Source organism: Salvia miltiorrhiza, chromosome 7, assembly GCF_028751815.1.
Source record: "Salvia miltiorrhiza cultivar Shanhuang (shh) chromosome 7, IMPLAD_Smil_shh, whole genome shotgun sequence".
In the NCBI taxonomy this organism is placed as follows: Eukaryota; Viridiplantae; Streptophyta; class Magnoliopsida; order Lamiales; family Lamiaceae; genus Salvia; species Salvia miltiorrhiza.
The window spans coordinates 11691723-11711485 of NC_080393.1; the positions used below are offsets into that span (position 1 = coordinate 11691723).

At 33.3% G+C, this 19763-nt stretch overlaps 2 protein-coding genes across 3 annotated transcripts; both read left to right on the forward strand.

The window, feature by feature from the left end:
* The first annotated feature begins 5843 nt into the window (after nucleotides 1-5843).
* LOC130992673 (protein MAINTENANCE OF PSII UNDER HIGH LIGHT 1) lies at nucleotides 5844-8697 on the forward strand. The gene is made up of 4 exons (XM_057917421.1): nucleotides 5844-6067; nucleotides 7101-7330; nucleotides 7687-7821; nucleotides 8217-8697. The coding sequence occupies exons 2-4, from the start codon at nucleotides 7154-7156 to the stop codon at nucleotides 8565-8567; spliced, it is 663 nt and encodes a 220-aa protein (XP_057773404.1). The 5' UTR covers nucleotides 5844-6067; nucleotides 7101-7153; the 3' UTR covers nucleotides 8568-8697.
* Nucleotides 8698-10156: 1459 nt separating this feature from the next.
* On the forward strand, nucleotides 10157-16691 carry LOC130992588 (O-fucosyltransferase 7). 2 transcript variants are annotated; one of them, XM_057917278.1, is made up of 12 exons: nucleotides 10157-10545; nucleotides 10871-10969; nucleotides 11108-11207; nucleotides 11322-11389; nucleotides 12984-13072; nucleotides 13159-13339; nucleotides 13415-13543; nucleotides 13648-13781; nucleotides 13860-14073; nucleotides 15731-15915; nucleotides 16003-16098; nucleotides 16179-16691. In XM_057917278.1, exons 1-12 carry the CDS (start codon nucleotides 10387-10389, stop codon nucleotides 16336-16338), a joined length of 1614 nt encoding a protein of 537 aa, XP_057773261.1. In that variant the 5' UTR covers nucleotides 10157-10386; the 3' UTR covers nucleotides 16339-16691. The 2 variants fall into 2 exon arrangements, with proteins under 2 accessions (XP_057773261.1, XP_057773262.1); XM_057917279.1 differs by lacking the exon at nucleotides 10157-10545 and having other exon boundaries at nucleotides 10869-10969; nucleotides 11099-11207.
* Nucleotides 16692-19763: the final 3072 nt, after the last annotated feature.

Sequence of the window (19763 nt, forward strand, 5' to 3'; positions counted from 1 at the left end):
AAAAATGGCAAAAGTTTACTTTAATTAAGTCAACAATTACTCACTAATTTGGTCAACAATTGTAGGCCACTTTCTACAAATGCCAAAATTACTTTAATTAAGTCAACAATTACTCACTAATTTGGTCAACAATTGTAGGCCACACTCTATTAAAACATATAACACTCAATTTCTTAATCTCCGTGCCGAAAAGAATGTGGCCACTTATTATGGGACGGAGGGAGTATATGTTAGCAAATTCACCAATCTATTAGATGAATAAAAAGAATTTCCGGTGAATAAAAATCGTGAAGAAATTGAAATAAGTAATAAGTCAGACTTTGGCATGACGTAACATGGTTAGCATTTGCATATCGTGCAATACACAAATTTTTTTTATATTTATATAAAATTGATTTAAATTTAATTATTTATATTTATAAATGTATAAAAACAAATTAAACTGAATATATTTTGACGGGACACTGGAAAAAATAAAATATTTTTTTTTCATAATAATAAATAATGATATTATGAAAAGAAAAAAAAGATAAAAAAAATTGATAAATAGATTGATTCAAAAAAAGATAAGAGATGAAAAAGATTTTTTTTAAATTCTAATATTTACATAAAATATACTATCAAATTAAAGCTCTATTATGATCGTTAATTTGATATGTATATTAAATATTTTATAATTAATAGAATTTTAAAATTTTAGAAAGTATAATAAAATAAAAAAATAAGAAGACAAAGAAAAAATATAATTTACAAATAAATTTTAATTTTATTATAACTACAAAACGTTACATATTTTTAAAATCAATTTAAAATTAATTTTAAATTCAAATCTTGATTTTTTTTTAATATAGTGTAAATACGATAATAACTAGATTTGAAATTTGAGAAAGAAAGAAGCATATACTGTCCCCTAAGTTGGGAAAAACAAATCCATGTGCACCTGAAATCATTAAAGGGTAGAGTTTTCGGTGGCTAAAGATCGGGGCCACAGGTGTTGCCGGTTATTGCATCTAACGGTTGAGATTGCACCAGGTAGTCACATTCTGATCTGTCAATTTTTTTTTTTTTTGAGAGAGAGTGAGATATGTGAACGTTACTACATTAATTAATCCAGGTTTACTGTTACGACCACGTTGGCATTTTCAATGAGGGATACAATACCGCCTCAAGTCTTGTCTTTATTTCAATTTTCAACAAACTAGTGTATTATATATAGCGATGTCAATGCAGCCCGAAACCTGTGGGCCGACCCGAATAACCCGACAAAATTAGAGGGTTAGGGTTGAAAAATCGCAACCCGAAAAAACCTCCAGCCCGATTAGCTCGCACCCGACTAACCCGGAACCCGATAGGGCTAGCCCGAAAGCCCGGTAGGCTGACGGAATTGTGACTGATGTATCCAGTTACAACTTCTGTTATGTTTAGATCTATGGTATTTGCTTAAATATATATATATATATAGCCTCATTAAAAAAAGTGAAATTAATTAGTTAGAATATATATGTGTGTGTGTGTGTGCAGTCTCATTAAAAAAAGTGAAATTAATTACGAAGTTTTTGTAGAAATTGATTATTAGTATCTCATTAGTTAGAAATTAATTATTAGTATCTCATTTTAAAGTGATACCAATTTTTTTTTTCTGTCAATGAGACGTGCATGGCAAATCCACTAATTATTCAGTAATAATCCAGATTGATTCTAGTGCATTGATACATGTTAAATTTTACTATCTCATTTTAATATAATTTTGTTTATGTAATATTGAATATCTTATATTTTTGCATTTCATACTTTGTTATATAATTTATATCTAGAGTTGTCAACTGGGCTGGGCCAGCCCGGCCCGGCCCAGGCCCGGTTGAGCCCGTAAGGAGTTAGGCCCAGCCCAGCCCAAGCCCACATTTGAAATGGGCCGGTCCTGGGCCGGGCTTTTTATAAAATATCGAACCCAGCCCGATTCAGGACCACATGTCTAGTGGGCTTGGGCCTCAAATGGGCCGGGCCTCACATGGGCTTATGCTGGGTCGAGTATGATGGGCTTATACTGGGTTGTACTTCGAATGACGGAATGAGCTTCAGTTGGGTACGAATGAGTTTTCAATTTTAGATTGTTTTAAATTTGTAATTATTATCTTTAAATTATTTTGAGCTTATTTATATATTTGACAAATGGTCCTTGGGCTTTAAATAGGTTTAATATTTTATTGGGTTTAATATTTTAGTATTGCTAAATTGTGTAGGGAATTGAATATTGAATAAGAGGAATAAATATATAAATAATATTTAACCTAAATTATTGGGCTTGGACCGGTCCTGGGCTGGGCCTGGTCCTGGTCCTGGGCCGGGCTTGGGCTGGGCTTCTAACGATCCTGGTCCTGGGCCGGGCTTGGGTTTGATAAATAGCCCAAATGGAGCCCATTTCAAAGGGCTGGCCCGGCCCAACTAACCCATTCGATCAAGTGGGCTGGTCCTGGGCCGGCCCATACCGGGCTTGGGCCGGTTCGGGCTGGGCCGGCCCGGCCCAGTTGACAACTCTATTTATATCTTTAATATCTATATATATTTTATACATTATACATTAGATCATTAGGAATAATAAAATACAAATGATAATTTTATTTTTACGCCTTTAACCTGATTAGCCCGATGGGCTAGCCCGAAACCCGAAAGTTTAGGGTTAGGGTTGAAGATTTACAACCCGAAAAAATCTTCAACCCGATTAGCCCGCACCCGACTAACCCGGAACCCGATAGGGCTAGCCCGAAAATCCGGTGGGCTGGCCCGATTGACATCCCTAATTATATATTTGCTAGAGTTATTTCTGTTATATTTATAAGTATGAATGTCAAAAATAAGTTCATGCTTCCTCCGTCCGCCAAAAGTAAACTATTTTTACTATATTGGGCGTCCGCAAAGAGTAAATCACTTTTCTCTTTTGAAAATGGTCTCATCACCCACTTTAATCTTTTATCCTTACAAATACTCTTTATTTACAAAAAAACTCACCCCAAATTCAATCTCAACCACACATTTCATAAAGTGGTGGAACCCTTTCTCCACTACATCAAAATCATCACCAATTTTATTAAATCTTGTGCCCAACCAAAGTGGTCTACTTTTGGCGGACGGAGGGAGTAGTATTTTATTTCAAGTGATAGTATTTTGATCATTTACTAAAAAAAAGTGTTGAATAAAATTATAAGAAAGAAATGTTCTTTCGATGTTTTTTCCCACTCCCTTTATTTAAAAGAAATCAATAGAAGTTAAATCAGACATATGTTTTATAAAGTTAATTAATAATAAAATCACTAGAAGTTAAAGAAAAAGAAAAGGGTTTTTTGGCAAATAAAAAATAGCTAACTATTTTGAAATTGCACTTTTAATGTGATTTTTAAAGTGTGGTGAATTAAATTATCACTTTTTCAATTTTTACAATTTCATCCCTCTAACTTTTTTTCGGTTGCTGAAGTGTTGAGTTAGAGCTTACATTGATTATTGATTAGTAAAAACAATGTTATTTTGTGAGGCCTAAACTACGCCGATTCGTACTATTTCAATTTAAATTATTCCCAAATTATAAAGGGATTGTATCTTGTATATGCACACTAACTTTCAATATTCAACAATTGTATTGCAAACGACATCGTAACATGAATATTACATGGCAAACTAATCCACGTAAGCTCAAATTCAATTATCCGCCGGTCAAAAATAATTGGGAAGATAAAATTGTAAAAATGGAAAAGGTAGTGATTAATTTAATTTATCACACTTCAAAAGTCAGGTTAAAATTGTAATTTTGAAATAGTTCATGATTTAACTTGTCAAAACCAAAAAAATATACTCCCTCCGTCCCAACTTAAATGGTGTGTATTCCTTTTTGAGCCGTCCCAACTAAAATGGTGCGTTTCTATTTTTGATAATAATTTTACACTATAAACAATGTGGCTTCATACACATTTACACACTTTTACACTACAATCTTATTCTCCTTAAATTTCGTGTCGAAAAGAAGTGTATCATTTAAGTTGGGATGAAGTGAGTATAATTTATAGATAAACCTTCAATTTTATTATAATCACAAATTTGTCACTCAATTTTAAATTTGATTTTCAATTGATTTTTTTTTTAATATATTATAGACTATAGATTTTTTAATCTATAATCATTTTCTACTCCGCCAAAGACAAAGCACGCACTGTTCTTAAAAATGCCGAGAACAAGTGAAAAAAATGCGCCATTTTACCGATTTAAATTATACTCCCTCCGTTTCAACTAATTTGATCAATATTTTTTTTAGGTCGTCTCAATTAAATTGATCAATTTTCTTATATGAAATAAATATAAATAAGAAAATATTTAATTATTTATTTACTTTATTATCAAATATATTTAAAATATTAATTTTTTAAATTTCGTGTCAAAAAATAGAAGAAAATTGATCAGTTTTGATAGAACGGAGAGGAGAGGAGAGTAATTCTAAAACCAAGCCTTAGCGAATTACTTGATTATAAGTCATCGAGTTATCAACAATTGCAATCAACATGACTTTGCCCGATCAAAAAAAAAAAAAAAAACAATTGCAATCAATAAGGGGGGACGGTGAAGATTTTTTTGGGACGACCGGACGAACGATGTATAGCCCCAAAACGTATTAACACATTTTCAAAATTTTGAGGCCAAAATTTGTTAAAATAATTTGAGGCCAAAAAAAGTTAAAATAATTTTTTATGCATATAAGATTGGAGTCGAAAACTCGCAATAATCTTGCCTTTTCACAACCATATGCTAAACAAGTCTGAAGAGGTCCTTCGAGGAGAGACTTTAATGCTTAAGTCAATAATATGATTAAGGATTTTGTGATGAAAGTTTTCGGAAAGAAAATAAAAAAAATAAAAAATTAACAGTTTGAGAATGAGTGTGTTGCCTTAGAACATCCACAATGGTGAGCCCACCTTGGCTCACAATTGTGGTCCCCACCACTATTGCACCCACTCTCCACAATGGAAGAGCCCACCCTTGACTATCTAAAACAAATCTATCTTCTCAATTATAATTTGCCACGTGGATAATAGGGGAGTGACTTGCACGCGCCCTCCCCTTTTCACCATTGCACCTGGAGCGGAAGGGTGCTCCGAGTTCATGCACCGGGGGTGCAGCATTGGTGGGGGCTCGCACCCACTATTGAGCTACCATTGCTGATGCTCTTATGTATTAACATAGTGAGGGTAGGTTTGTCTTCTTCCTAGATAGCAGGGTAACTTCGTAGTTAGAAGGGAATAATTTTGATACAAGTACTGTTCTTTTTATTGAAAGCAAACGAGGACAATCATGTATATTTTAGGATGAACACATTGAGTGATCTCAAATTTCAGCTATAGGATACTAATGAAATATTTTAAATATCTTAGATAGTAGTACTATGCTAGGTTCATTATTTTCATCTGAATAAGGTCCTTCCAATTATTAATAAGTTTCTGTGTCAACTTTTCAACGTAACTTCTTATTTATAAAAGGATACGAGGATATTAAGTATTTTTAGTACAAGTCTTTGAGTAAATTTGAGAGAGATCAATTTTAATGTTTTCCCTAATCCTTAAAACGGATATAGGGTTCTTGATTTAATCACTTTTTATGCTATCATAATTTATTTGAACCACCGGCTATTTAAGGAGTTGATATTATGCCTTGTGAATGTAAAAAGTTGAATAGTACTAAATAAAATGAAAGGCTATGTATACAATCATCCTGACATAAATGAAGAAGCCCAGAATCCCGATTTTCAAAGCCCATCAATTATGATGATAATTTTTTAGATGAAGAAGGAAAAAAAAGATTATTTTTATTTTAATGTTTCTTTTTTACGACACAGAAATATTATTTTTTATGTTTTGGAGAAGGCCAACGTCATCTCCACTCAAAAATCAAAATCAACCACATAAAGCAGAAACCAACCATGAACACATACGCAAACACACAGATTTTATGCACCGGATATAAACACAAAACTGCTGTCTGAAAATTGATTGCAGCACTTTTCTTCGCCAGCAGAATTTCCTTCCAAACTGTAAGTTCTCCATCACATTTCATTTGGTAGAATCTACTTGTTTCCATCTCCGTGAAATAATAGAAGAAACAGAACGTCTGCAAGTGAAAAAGTGGTCCTATAATTTTCTTGTTATGCAGTAAACCAATAAATACAGCTACATGGTTAAAACATCGCTCATAAACACGCGCATAAAACAGTTTTCCATAACTCCTGCACAATAAATTCATATAATTCGAAATGGGTACTATGGTTTATAAATTGAATATAATTCAAAATACATAGAAACAAATAAGTACTAAGTATTATAATGAAGGAAGAGACTTTTCGCTGTTGAGCTGTGCAATTTGGGGATTAGGGAGCTGGGAAGCATACTTAATGACCTGCGTTTCGTCATCTATGTGCATATATATGAATTATAACTTACTTGATTGAATGATTGAGCATGAACAGAGTTTATTAAAAATAAATGTCTCATGCGAGAAAAGCATTTGTGAAAAATCGTTTTTTTTTTTATAACCAAGACCAATTTTCAAAGAAAAGTTCAGCAACGATGTTGTTGGTGCCCTTAATTGAGATTCTGATTTCCAAGAATGTTGTTAAGCTTTGAAAATTCGAGTGTAATGAATCTAGTTATGAAAGTGTTGATGAATTATGAATGATGTTAAGGTTGGTTTTTAGGAGTTAGGACTATGATTTTAAGTTGAGAACTTATCTTTTGTAGCCTGTAGGCCTTGTAGAAGAGGATACTTAGGTTGCAGTTTGCAAACCAATCTAATTCAATTCCTCAGCTTTTTGTAGTAGAAACTGGAAATGTATGTTGAGTTACCTATGACTACACCTTTGTATTCAACTATAGATGGTTACAACTTACAACTATGAATGATTATATGGCTATGATATGAAAATGTTTTAACATGCTTAGAAGTATTTTCAGCTTTACAACCTTCTAAGTCAAGTTCTTTGAGATGGATAAACTATTATGAATTTTCAAAATGTTTAACAAATGCATTGTACATTATAATTCAGCCCAAACATTTTCAAATGTTTTCAGGTTGAGCGGCTGGTGGTGTCGCGAAGTTGAGGAAGGGTTGTTTCCATATATATATGATGGCGTGTGCACTGTCAGGCAAGTGCTGCAGCATTTCTGCATCAGCAAGTCTACTGTTCAATAAGCCCCAGCCCAAAAAGAGGCAGAATTTGCAATATGGTTTCAGAATTAGGGCTTCTTCTGCTGATGACGCTGATGAATGCAATACTGAAGAATGTGCCCCCGATAAAGAGGTTATTTCCTCAAACCTTCCATTTATTGTCCAAGTAAAAATGTTGTTACTAAGAGAAATCATGAAGGTCTTACACAATAATAAAAGTAAATTTATATTGCAAAACGGCTTTCCTACATCTTTTATCTTCTATTAGAATGAGTGAAATTATAGATTCCCCTTACGTTGGTTAATCATGCTAAGTGCAGCATGCTGCAATTGTGATAATTTGTGATGGATTCAATGATTTGATGATTATTGCCTTATTGGTGGTAAAATCGTTAAAAGTCTTTGGATTTCAATATTGAGCATGGAAATTGAATAAATGACTGCCTTGATGGTTAAAGGGATGATATATTGGTTGAAAAAATGAAACAGGTTGGGAAAGTGAGCATGGAATGGGTAGCTGTGGAGAAAACTAAAGTAGTTGGTACATTTCCACCACGAAAAAGGGGTTGGACCGGATATGTAGAGAAGGACACAGCTGGGCAGACCAACATATATTCTGTTGAGGTAAGAAAATAAACTACTCCCTGATGTAAATTTGGAAAATGTGATTTCTTTTTACTGCTCAAGTGTTAACCCTTGCATGATAACAAGTATGAAAAAACTCTAGAATAGATTTTCGTGTTGGTGGTGTCTTCATATGCACTTCACTAGCTTCCTCATGTCGACCAGTTTGATGTGCCAATCTAGGGCTGAACAAAATTTTCTAGTTCAATATTTTTTTTTGAGAATTACACCCTATATTTTCACTTGTCGCACACCTCTTTTAGTGTTGTTGGTTCTATGGGGTGTTTGGTTACGCTTATTTTAGAGAGCTTAGTGTGTGATAATCTTGTGGTTGGTGTATAATCTGAAATTGTAGAAAAATAGAAAATGTTGTTGAGCTGAAAGAAATGGTTCAGCCTGCAGTTTACATAGCAGAAAGTGCAATCAGTTCTGGAACAGCAGGTTCGTCGTCGGATGGAGCGGAGAATACAGCAGCTATTGTTGGAGGCATTGCCCTAGTCTCAATTGCTGCTGCTTCAGCAGTTCTTCTCCAAGTAGGCAAGAATCCACCAGTGGTGCAGCAGACTGTGGAATACTCGGGCCCGTCTCTCAGCTACTACATCAACAAGTTTACGCCTCCTCCAACTGTTGAAGTTTCCACGGCACCACCACCTGTGAGTGAAGATGCCTCAACAACTTTGCAAACAGAAACCTCCATTGAACAGGCCGACTCTCAGCCGCCTCCATTAGCTTCTGACGTCTCTTAGGCTGCTTTTTTGTCCAAATTCTACTTCCATTTTTCCTCTATACTGTATGTTGTAATGCTAAACATCATACACATCCATGTATGATCATTTGCCAATCAACATATGCTACTCATTATTCATATTGAAGAAAGGGAATGGATATAGGCAGCTAGCTGTGTTGTAAAAAGTTGTTGAGGCTTACCCGCCTCGAGGCGAGGCTATTCAGGGCTTGCGCCTTTGTGGCTTCTGGTGAGGCCTACCTTTTCAAGCCGAGGCGTGCACCTTAGGGTAAAATGCCCCAGCGACGTGAAGCCCGCCTCACCAGAAAAGCAACGTTCAAGGTTTTCTGGGCTTATTTGGGTCTATTTCTTCTACCTAACTAATTCAAAAACAATTAAAATTGAATGCCTAATGCATTACTTAAACATAAACTCTGAAGTCAAATACTATTTGTAACCATAATTGAACAAAGAAAGAAAAGAAAGTTATGCAGTGGCATCAATCCTCCTATTGTTGAGGAGATGCAATGAACAAGATTGGATATAGATGCATATTGATGAGAACTCTAATGGTGTTGTTGATGATGAGTTAGATGACTATGATGTTTGATTATGATTTGGTCTTTATTATTAAGTAACAAAACAATATTATCAACACTTTATGTCTTTAATTTGATATTTTTCAGACTTCTAAACAATTAAGTTTAATGTTTGGTCTCCTCAGAAAAAAGTTTAATGTTTGGTTTGTTATCTGTGTTTTATAATTATTTTATAGTAATTGTTATGAGACAAAACGCCTCAAGACTTTTACACATTAGATATAGCATCCTCTAGTTCATTTTTAATGTCCCACTCTGTATTTTTTATTGTTTAAAAATTCTTCAATTATTATTTATTATTTTTAATATAATTTTAAGATAATTAATTAAGATTGACTAGGTTTGTATTTATTTTTAAAATTTTGGATTAATATTAATTATTCTAAAAGCATATATTTTTTTAATTCAATTTTTTGTGATAAAATATTAATTGGGATAGATCATACAATAATATTTTTTTTATTTTGTAACAAATTCTGAAATAAATAATGGGATATAATATGCCATAATAATCTGGGAGACAAATGAATTCTCAAAAAAAAAAAAAACTGTGAGACAAATGATCTCATCCAAATAGGAGTATGTATGATCTCATCCAAATAAATAGTAATTTTTTTTTAAAAAAATTATCGAATAAAGTGGTGATTAAATTTGTGTGATTTTTTTTTTTGAGAAGGAAAATTTTGTGATTATTAGACGAAGGCGATGTTGACAAATTTATTAGTCGAAGGGTATTGGATAAAATTTATAAGTGTAGTATGCAAAATTAACTTCCCTAATACCTGTCATTGTTTGCACAGATATTACAAGAAACAACTTCTATAAACAAAAACCAAATAGATAAAATTTTAGATAGTTCTACTAATCATGTCTGAAAAATCCAAACTAGTTTGATCCCAATAATTATTGTTATAGAATTAATCCCAGTTCATTATTATTATCAAATTGGGTTGCTCACCTTTTCTTTTGTTAAAAAATAAAATAAAATTGGGGTGCTTAGTTGATTTGATTTGTGTTGAATTGAGTAGTAGAGTTTGACTTGCGTCGACCATCTTCTTCCTCATTTAAATTTAAACCCTTTCTCTCTCCTTCCATGAGCATGTGATGTGGTAGTGTAGCAATTACTACTCTTCCAGCCCACGTTTCCCACTCTTCGAAATCGTAAATGCCTTCCAATTCTATAATTCAGACACGCGCATTCAGCAAAACTCAACAACAAGGGTTTCTGGAGTGCAGAAGGTAATGCCGGTGCTGTCTAAACGGAGGTGGCGCACTCTACTCTTTCTTAGGCGTCTGCTAACATGCGCCATAGGCGCCATAGCCCTTATGGCGCTCCTTTCTTCCGTACACGTCCAAGAAGTTACCAACTTGCCTACTGATCCATCCTACAAGCTTCCTGCGGTCTGCTCTCCTTTTCCTTAATTTAATCTCTGTGTGTTTAATAATGTCTTAATTAAAGTATATCTTCTAATCTTTTCCCTAATTATTTGCTAGATGTTGAGCTTCCTTCTTGTGATTTAGTTTGTAACGGTTTCCCCTAGTTATTCATGGATTTGTTTTAAATCCATTTGGCTGGTAGCTGAAGAATATTGAGAATTTACTGAATAATCGAATAAAGTTTTCTTTTAAGTTTTTGTTTCTAATTCTTAAATAAAATCTGGATCTTGATTGGGACGGTGAAAATTGGGTATTTGTACTGATCTGCGTTGAGTTTGAATTGATGTAGCAACATGAAACCGGGTACCAAAAACTGAGCCGAGAGGGAAGCTGGATGCAAGAGTTTGCTCCTCCGCATTTGTTGGTGGCTCCTGTCACTGCTCATAAGGTTGACTTCTCCAATTCAATATTGTAGGCTTAGCTCTCTATCTACTTGCTGTTGTCAAGACAAGTGTTATAGCATAAGCACTTTTTGATAACAAGTAGTCATGCCTCTTTCATGTTTTCACTCGTTTAGATTTGACAGTTGGGTGGCGCAAGCATGACCTTGGATTTGGACAAGTTGTGGAAGCAACCACCTAATAGAGACTATGTACCTTGCATTAAACCAAGTTCATCTTATAAAAGTAATGTAAATTGTTTTTGTTATCCTTTGCACACACTCTTTTCTTGTTGAGTGTTATGCTTTCTCTAAAGGCACCTCGTCTTGTTAACTTATTTAGCACCTTTTGCCTTTGCAGCTCCTCCAGAATCTCGTGGTTACCTACTTGTACATGCAAATGGGGGTCTTAATCAAATGAGAGCAGGGGTTTGTATCTCTCTCTCTCTCTCCCAATACTGATTGTGTCTTTGTATAAAAGTATTCATATATGTTAATAGTAATGTACATAGTTCCTTCCATAATCTTTATTTGACTATTGGAATGATGTTGACTCTATAATTCTCCTTCTTACATGGCCATATGGTATGTTGCATGATAAATCCATTATTGAATTCCAAAAATACAAAAAGAAATTAGTATGGGGACTTGCTCTCTTTGGTATTTGGCTTGCTTTCTTCATATAACTAGTAACTACTAGGGATGTCAATCTAGCCAACCCACTTGGTTTGGACTAGTTTTGTCCTACTATCAGCCTATTTGGTTAAGGCCAATCGGGTTGAATTTTTTTTCAGGTTGAAATTCTTGGCCATAAAGCTAACCTTCGGTTTTTGGGCTAGCCCCTTGGCCCAACAAGTTCATAGAGTTTTTTTTTTTTTTTTTGCTATGTTGTATAAAAAAGAGATAAAGAAGAACAGAAATGATACTCCTCTCTTAGTCTTGAATTTCCTATTTCAACTTCATATAAATGATTTAAAATATAAGACTTTGTTGATAATCAACATCCTTAATATGACTCATTTGTCTATGATCGCAACTTTAAATATTCATAACTTTAAAATACTTGGAATATGAGAATGGATAATACATGGCTGGAAAGGTAATCGAGTTATCTTTCCAATGCCTTTGACCATTCATTAACCAAAGTTTATTAGAGAAGATGATCCAAACAATGAATGGTGACAGGTTTGGCTTGTCAAGCTGGACACAACTCACTTTTTAGCCCAAAAAAAGAATCCGTTGGGGGCTACAATTTTTTGGCTCTAACCTTGGTTTTTGCTTAGTCTGTTTGTTCCAAGATGTGGGTTTCTGGTTGAATTAACATCCCTAATAATTAATGGTTGAACAACATGATCACTGTTTTGAGGTTTTTGAGTCATGAGGTTTCAGGTAATATTACAAACTGCCCAAAGCACCAATCAGGCAGTTGGACCTAGCGTCTAATTGGCTGTCCTAGATTGGGATAGATAGGCTGCAGGGCAGATTTGAGTAAAAACACGTTGGTCAAGTATTGCATAGTGCTTGATTGTGGCTTTGGCCCAGAAATCTTTAAAACTAAGATAATATTTTATTGTAGCAAGAAAACATTCTTCAAGAAAATTTGAGGTGCAAAAGGGATTAAATTTCTTACAGAAAAGGTTTGATAGCTTTTGAGACACTAGAATGTGATGCGTAAACCTTTTCCTTTATCGAATTTGGAGATGAGTACTTTTGTTGGAATATAAAAGAGAGCATGACTTAATTTTTTTTTAAAAGAATAAAGCGCTGTAACTTGAACCTCAAAATTTAGAATCAATATTAAAATATAGCACAATTAAGTGGACATGAAATACTATATGGACAATATCATTCTAAACCAATCAGAAGATTGTGCCTACTTTATGTTGGAAGACAAATAAGTTTCTTTTGGAATCACTTACATGCACAATGATGTAATTACTGAGAAGCACTGGAGTTGTATATGATGTACTTGGTGAGCAGTTTGTTTACCAACATCCTCACATAGTCTGTTTTCTGCTTGCAGATATGTGATATGGTTGCTATTGCACGCCTGATAAACGCTACGCTTGTGATTCCTGAGCTAGATAAACACTCGTTTTGGCAAGATTCTAGGTACACTCTTCACTTTTCTGGTTCAGTATAAAATGCGTATGTTCGTAATAAGTACTTTTCTTTAATCTTGTTTGCTAAAATTGCAGCAACTTCTCTGATGTCTTTGACGAATACCATTTTATCACTTCTTTAGCTGATGATGTGAAAATTATAAATAAACTTCCCAAGGAATTGGCAAATGCCACTAGGGCAGTGAAACATTTCAGAAGTTGGTCTGGAGTAGAATACTACGAACAAGAGATAGCAAGCATGTGGGAAGAATATAAGGTATTTTTGGGTAGAAGTCTGATCCATTTGTTAGTAGATCGTTCTTATTGTAATTTTAAATGGAAACAATTCTAGGTGATACGAGCCGCAAAATCTGATTCCCGGTTGGCGAACAATAACCTTCCTCCTGACACTCAGAAATTGCGATGCCGTGCTTGCTATGAAGCCCTTCGCTTTGCTCCTCAAATTGAGAGTATGGGGAAGGTAATTTCTCGGTTCCGAGATACTCTTGGACATCTTCTTGTTCCTTTATTTTCATAATTGGATGTCTTGTAATTTGTTTTTGTATTAAATTCTTCTGTTTGTAGTTGTTGGTAGAGCGAATGAGGTCATATGGTCATTACATTGCTTTGCATTTACGGTTTGAGAAGGACATGCTTGCCTTTAGTGGCTGTACCCATGATTTATCCCCAGAAGAGGCTGAGGAGCTAAAGACTATTAGGTGAACTACATCATTGATTTTTGTGTGATGACCAATATCTGACACTGAGTAATCTGTAGTTCTTATTTTGAACTTCAGGGAAAACATGACTTGGTGGAAGATAAAAGATATTGATCCTGTAGAACAGAGAGCCAAAGGGTATTGTCCTCTAACTCCGAAAGAGGTCGGATTGTTTCTTAGTACTCTTGGTTTCCCATCAAGTACCCCGATATATGTTGCAGCTGGAGAAATATATGGAGGCGAATCTCGTATGGCTGATCTTCAGATTCGATATCCTATAATAATGAACAAGGTATGAACAAATAACTATTGCACCCATGTCAATTTGCTTTTTGTTCTCATAAGCAAGTTTGTATCAATTATTAAGGGCCTATAAAAGTAATGCTTATCATCTAATATAACACCATTTTCTACATAAAACTGAAATCCTTACATGTAAACCATGTCGTTATGTTATAATACTCTATGTGAGTCACTTTCTTCCTTACGTAAATCATATAATATAACACCATTTTCCACAAAACATATACACACTCAACTAATGTGGGTCACTTTCCTCACTCACAATACAATCAATTACAATTATGAAAACCCAATCCATGAGCTCTTAGGACTATTTTTACATTATGTTATACTCCCTCCACCCCATAAGAGTGTGCATGATTGTTGGTGGCACGGGTTTTAATAAATGTTAGGGTGAGTGTATTGGGAGTGGAGGGGTTCGCTTTATTGTAAAGTAGGAGTAAGAAATAAGGAGTTGATGGTGGGTTAGTGCCCAAAAATGGCAAATGCACACTCTTATGGGAATGAGGGAGTAGTATCTTTTAGTATAGCAAAGAATACTTGTGCCAAAAATAGTTAAATAATTTCTCTAAATATTTGAAATTTTAAGTTAAGAATGATAGTACCATCCATGTACATGTTTATAATTCTTTATACAATTTATATTTTACTCCCTCCAATAAAAACTGTGCTCTTTTTTTTATTTTGGTCCGTCCTCGGTAAGTGTGGTGTTCCTATTTTTGTATACATACTCTTATATTTTCAACCACATTCACACTTAATATTTACAAAAAACTCATCTCACAAACCATTTATTAATTGTCTAACGAATCAACTTTGGTGGGTCTCTTTCTCTACTTATATATATCTCCCAACCATTTATTAAAACCTGTGCCCTCCATACCATACCGCACTTTTGGTGGACGGAGGGAGATATAATAATATAACACTGTTATTTTGGCTTCACTTTCCAAAATGACATTGTATTTATATCTTAATTGGTGTTATTTAAGTAAATGGTTAAGGGATGTGTATAAAGTGGAGAAATGGACCATCAAAATTGATTTGTTAGGCAATTGATAAATAGTTGATGAGATGGTTTTTTGTAAATATTGAGTGTGAATGAAGTTGAAAATATAAGGGTATGTGTATCAAATAGAAACACCACACTTATTGTGGATGGATCAAAATAGCCAAAAGACCACATTTTTCGTGGACGGAGAGAGTATAAAGAAACATTGACATTAAAGAAGCATAGTTGTTTGTGTAGAAAAGCATTAATGTATATTTTAAGTGTGGACTATTGAAGGATGGAGAATTAACGGTGACACTTGTAAATAGATTTTCACAGTTTTATATGAAACAATAAATAACCAGCATATTTTATCTTGTAGTATATGATTGATATTTGATAATAATAATAGAGGAATCCTGTATTTATGTTTCACTTTTTATCAGATGTGGTGATATAAAGTGGTCGTGCAACTGACAGTTCTCATCATATAATACTGAGTACCTATTCAAGGGGGAGATAATAGAGTTGACTAACTAGACTGAGTAGTCGACCTTGTGTTATCTGTTGTGATGAGGATTTAGTTTCTTGTTGATGGTTCAAGTCTACTAGTTTTGATGTTCATTTCAGTTCTCATCCAGTGTGGGTTTGGCAGGAAAAGTTAGCATCAGTGGAGGAACTAGAACCCTTCATCAACCATGCATCACAGATGGCTGCACTTGACTATATTGTCTCAGTCGAAAGTGATATTTTCATCCCGACATATTTTGGCAATATGGCAAAGGCAGTTGAGGGCCATCGTCGATTTCTAGGTCACAGGAAAACAATTTCTCCAGATAGGTACGACACTTTTAATGTTTTCTTGTTTCCTATAACTCTCCATCTCAGTTCAATTGCTAAACTTTTGGAAGCATGGTTGTTCATCAGGAAAGCACTCGTTCGGCTGTTTGACAAAATTAACGGGGGAACAATGAAAGAAGGCAAAAATCTGTCAAATAGAGTGATTGATATTCACAGGAGGAGGTATGCAATATGGGAAGCTCTTCCTTCATCACAGAATGGCCAATAACTTTTACTGTATTTGAAGCATACCTGTTTCGCAGGCAAGGATCTCCAAGGAAGAGAAAGGGCCCCCTAACCGGAACAAAGGGAACGGATAGGTTTCGTTCTGAAGAGGCATTCTATGTGAACCCTTTACCAGATTGTTTATGTCAGAAGGAAGCTTTACCTGCACATCAGAATACTACTCTTATTATCAAATAGATGGTTGCTTCAAACATTTCTCTAATTATCAGCCAATACAAAGTTGGGTTCGCAGGTTTAATTCAAGCGCACATAAGGATAAGGTGGGGTTCCAACCGTGCATATTCTGATTAATATGTGGTCGGAAAATCTATAGAATTGGATTTTTGTACATATTAAGGTAGATTAGTAAATAGTAGTAATTCATATTGGATGCTAGGGTGATTTTGTTTCAATGTAGTTCAAAATGAGTATTTTAATTTTTTGTTGATGGTAATTTTTACCTATTTTTAAAACTATAAGACACAAAAAATCCCCGCTGTAAAAGTACCTACGTACGTTTAGTATAAAAGGATAAAGTTGTCATTACTTAAGATTTTTTCTTTCTTTCAATTAATAATCATCAAATAAGAAAGATCAAGTAGTATACTACCTCGTCAAAATGCATTATTGTGACATACTCATTTTGGTATTTATAATGTGTCATTTTTATTTTTCGATGAATCCATTATATATTATCCTATAGAGGCGTACAAATGATACTTCCTCTGTTTCATTATAAATGTCTCACTTTTTATAATGAAATGTTCGATTACAAATGTCTCACTTTTCATAATGGAATGTTTCATTACAAATGTCTCATTTCTTTTTTGACAATATAGTATCTCTCTGTACCTAATATTTAAACGATTTTTATCAACCTACTTTATCTATTTTTTACTCATTTTTTAATCTCCGTGCCCAAAAATAATGGAACATTTGTAATGGGATGAAAGGAGTAACAAGTATGGGGGACAATATGAATATCTTTGCTTTTTATAATCGGGCAAAACACTTAACACATTAATAAGTTGGGTTGAAAGGATTGTTTGTGTAAATACAAATATTTATGATTATTGGATATATTCAAATATGAGAAGTCATGAGGGTGAACTTTGAGAATCAAAATACTATGGGTCAGTCTTGTGTGCGGCGGCCGCATAGGATGCGACAGGTTGGATCCAACCCGACCCGCATTGAACGTTTATATTAACGTGTTTGCTAAATAAAATTAAAATTTTTGTGTGGTGCAGCGGTGAAGCACGCGCTCTTTGCCTTAGAGGTCATGGGTACAAACTCCTTACCCCCATTTATTTTTTGCTTTTTCGTATTTTTTTTGTTTCTTTTTTTGCTCCTTTTTTTTTTTTCTTTGTTTTTGCTTGTTGCTTTTTCGTATTTTTTTGTTCCTTTTTTTGCTTTTTTCTTTCTTCTTTGTTTTTGCTTCTTTTCAGTTTTTTTTTATTTTGTTTCAATTTTTGTGTTTTTTTTGTTTTTATTTTTTTTTCTTTTTGTTAGCTCCTTTATTTTCTTCTATTTTTCATTTTTTATTTTTAACTTTTTTTCTATTTTTTTCATTCTTTTTTAATATTACCTTTATTCATATCAATGATTATTTTTTCTTACAACTATAATTACTTAACCAAATAATTAAAATTATAAATTTTCGTGAAAAAAATAATAATTTTGAAATATTACATTTCTTCATATGAATAATTATTTTTTTATTAAGATTATAGTTACTTTTAATAAGTATAAAATGTACATTTGTTAGCACAAATGTATACTTATGTTAATATAACTATTTACCTTCATTCAATATAACGTATTATATAAACTAAATCCTAAACTTTGAAAACTAAACCCTAAACCCTGAACACTAAATCTTGAATCCTAATAGGAATATTTACTTTTAATAAGCACTATATACATTTGTTCGCACAAATGTATACTTAAGATAATATAAGTATAAAATATACATTTGTTAGCATAAATGTAGACTTATGTTAATATAAGTATTTGCCTTCATTTAATATAAAATATATATTTTCTAAACCATGAACACAATACCCTAAACACTAAATCCTAAACTCTAATATGAATATTTACTTTTAATAAGTATAAAATATACATTTGTTAACACAAATGTATACTGATGTTAATATAATATTTACCTTTCATTCACTATACAGTATTATATAATGAGAATTTGAAATTGGTGACTAATTCTTTTGAAGTGCTGAAGATATTTGCATCAGTTGTTTAAAGATGGAATTTTCATTTATCTAGTTTATGAATATGCTCAATTCGCAAGCTATGTGTCCTCAAATGCGTTAAACCATAACATCTTTAAAGAAATGTGGATCAACTTATTGTGCCTTATTGTGTTGTGATATCAAAAATGTTGTTATCAATCTTGTTAGTAACATCACTAATGATGTAATTGATAATGACATGATGATGATTGGGGCTATAATGAGATGGTTGAAAATTTAGATAATTTTGAGAATGGTGATGGTAATTTTGTTGTTGATGATGGTGGTGGTAATGACCATGTTTCTAATTATGTTGATCAATATTGTCCAAAAATTAGGCAAAAACACTACGTCTATGAACGATGATGCAGAAGATGACTTTAGACTCAAACCAGACATGATCTGCAATAAATAATTTTTTGTGCTCTACACTTCCTTGTGATGAATTATGAATAAGCAATGAATACAAATATGATATATTATGAGAATGGCCTACATGTATGGACAAAAAAAGAATGAAGATTGCATGGTGAGTACACAAATAAATCCACCTAGAAAACATAAGGAATTCAGAGAAATGTAGGCATAACGAAGAAGCAGGTGTGAAATGAAAAGGAAGAATACAGCTATGAATGATGTACAAGCTCTACACTCCTCTCTACTGGTTTGCGATGAGAATGATTTCATTTTCTTTGATATACATTTTGGTAGAAAAACAATAAGAATAACGAAAATCGAAGAACTTGTATTACTTGGAAGCTTTGAATACAAGAGATTTTAGAGTGAAAATGAGCGTCATTTACAATGAGGCTTTCAACTCTATTTATATACAGCAGCACAAACAAAGGTAAAATAGACTTTCTAGCTAGAATTTGACTATTAACTAAATATTTTGTCTTTTCTCCCCGGTACAATATTGAACACATTATACCTCAAAATTCAAATAACTGCATTAGGAGTATCATTTGTTAATTCATGTAGAATTTTTTGTTGAGTCATTTGATAAGCTTAGATTTCAGTTATTTGCAAGTACATTGATCAATTGTTATTAATGCGTGCTACAACGTACGAGTCTGTTTGGGGGGTTATCAAATGGGTTGCTCCTCATACTTATGGGGTTGATTTGAAAAATTACGGTCCTAAAATAGTGTCACAAAGGTAATATTTGCCTCTTTTTACTCCAATATTAATGAATGTTTTATTTTAAAATCCAAGGAGATGCAAACACAATTGAGAATATAATATGGATTTGCAGTGGATTATTAAATTGCATTAAATAGCAAGAATCATGCTATTGGTATGCTATATGGATATACAACCAATTGTTACCTTATTTGGTAAAAATAAAATAAAAAAAAATTAATTGTTACCTTC

Excerpts from the sequence above, each read along its gene's own strand:
- LOC130992588 (XM_057917278.1), top strand. The coding sequence starts at position 10,387 with ATGCCGGTGCTGTCTAAACGGAGGTGGCGCACTCTACTCTTTCTTAGG. Across the intron at positions 15,916-16,002 it reads AAAACAATTTCTCCAGATAG|GAAAGCACTCGTTCGGCTGT; the intron begins GTACGACACTTT and ends GTTGTTCATCAG. Across the intron at positions 16,099-16,178 it reads ATTGATATTCACAGGAGGAG|GCAAGGATCTCCAAGGAAGA; the intron begins GTATGCAATATG and ends CCTGTTTCGCAG.
- LOC130992673 (XM_057917421.1), top strand. The coding sequence starts at position 7,154 with ATGATGGCGTGTGCACTGTCAGGCAAGTGCTGCAGCATTTCTGCATCA. Across the intron at positions 7,331-7,686 it reads AATGTGCCCCCGATAAAGAG|GTTGGGAAAGTGAGCATGGA; the intron begins GTTATTTCCTCA and ends AAAATGAAACAG. Across the intron at positions 7,822-8,216 it reads CCAACATATATTCTGTTGAG|CCTGCAGTTTACATAGCAGA; the intron begins GTAAGAAAATAA and ends GAAATGGTTCAG.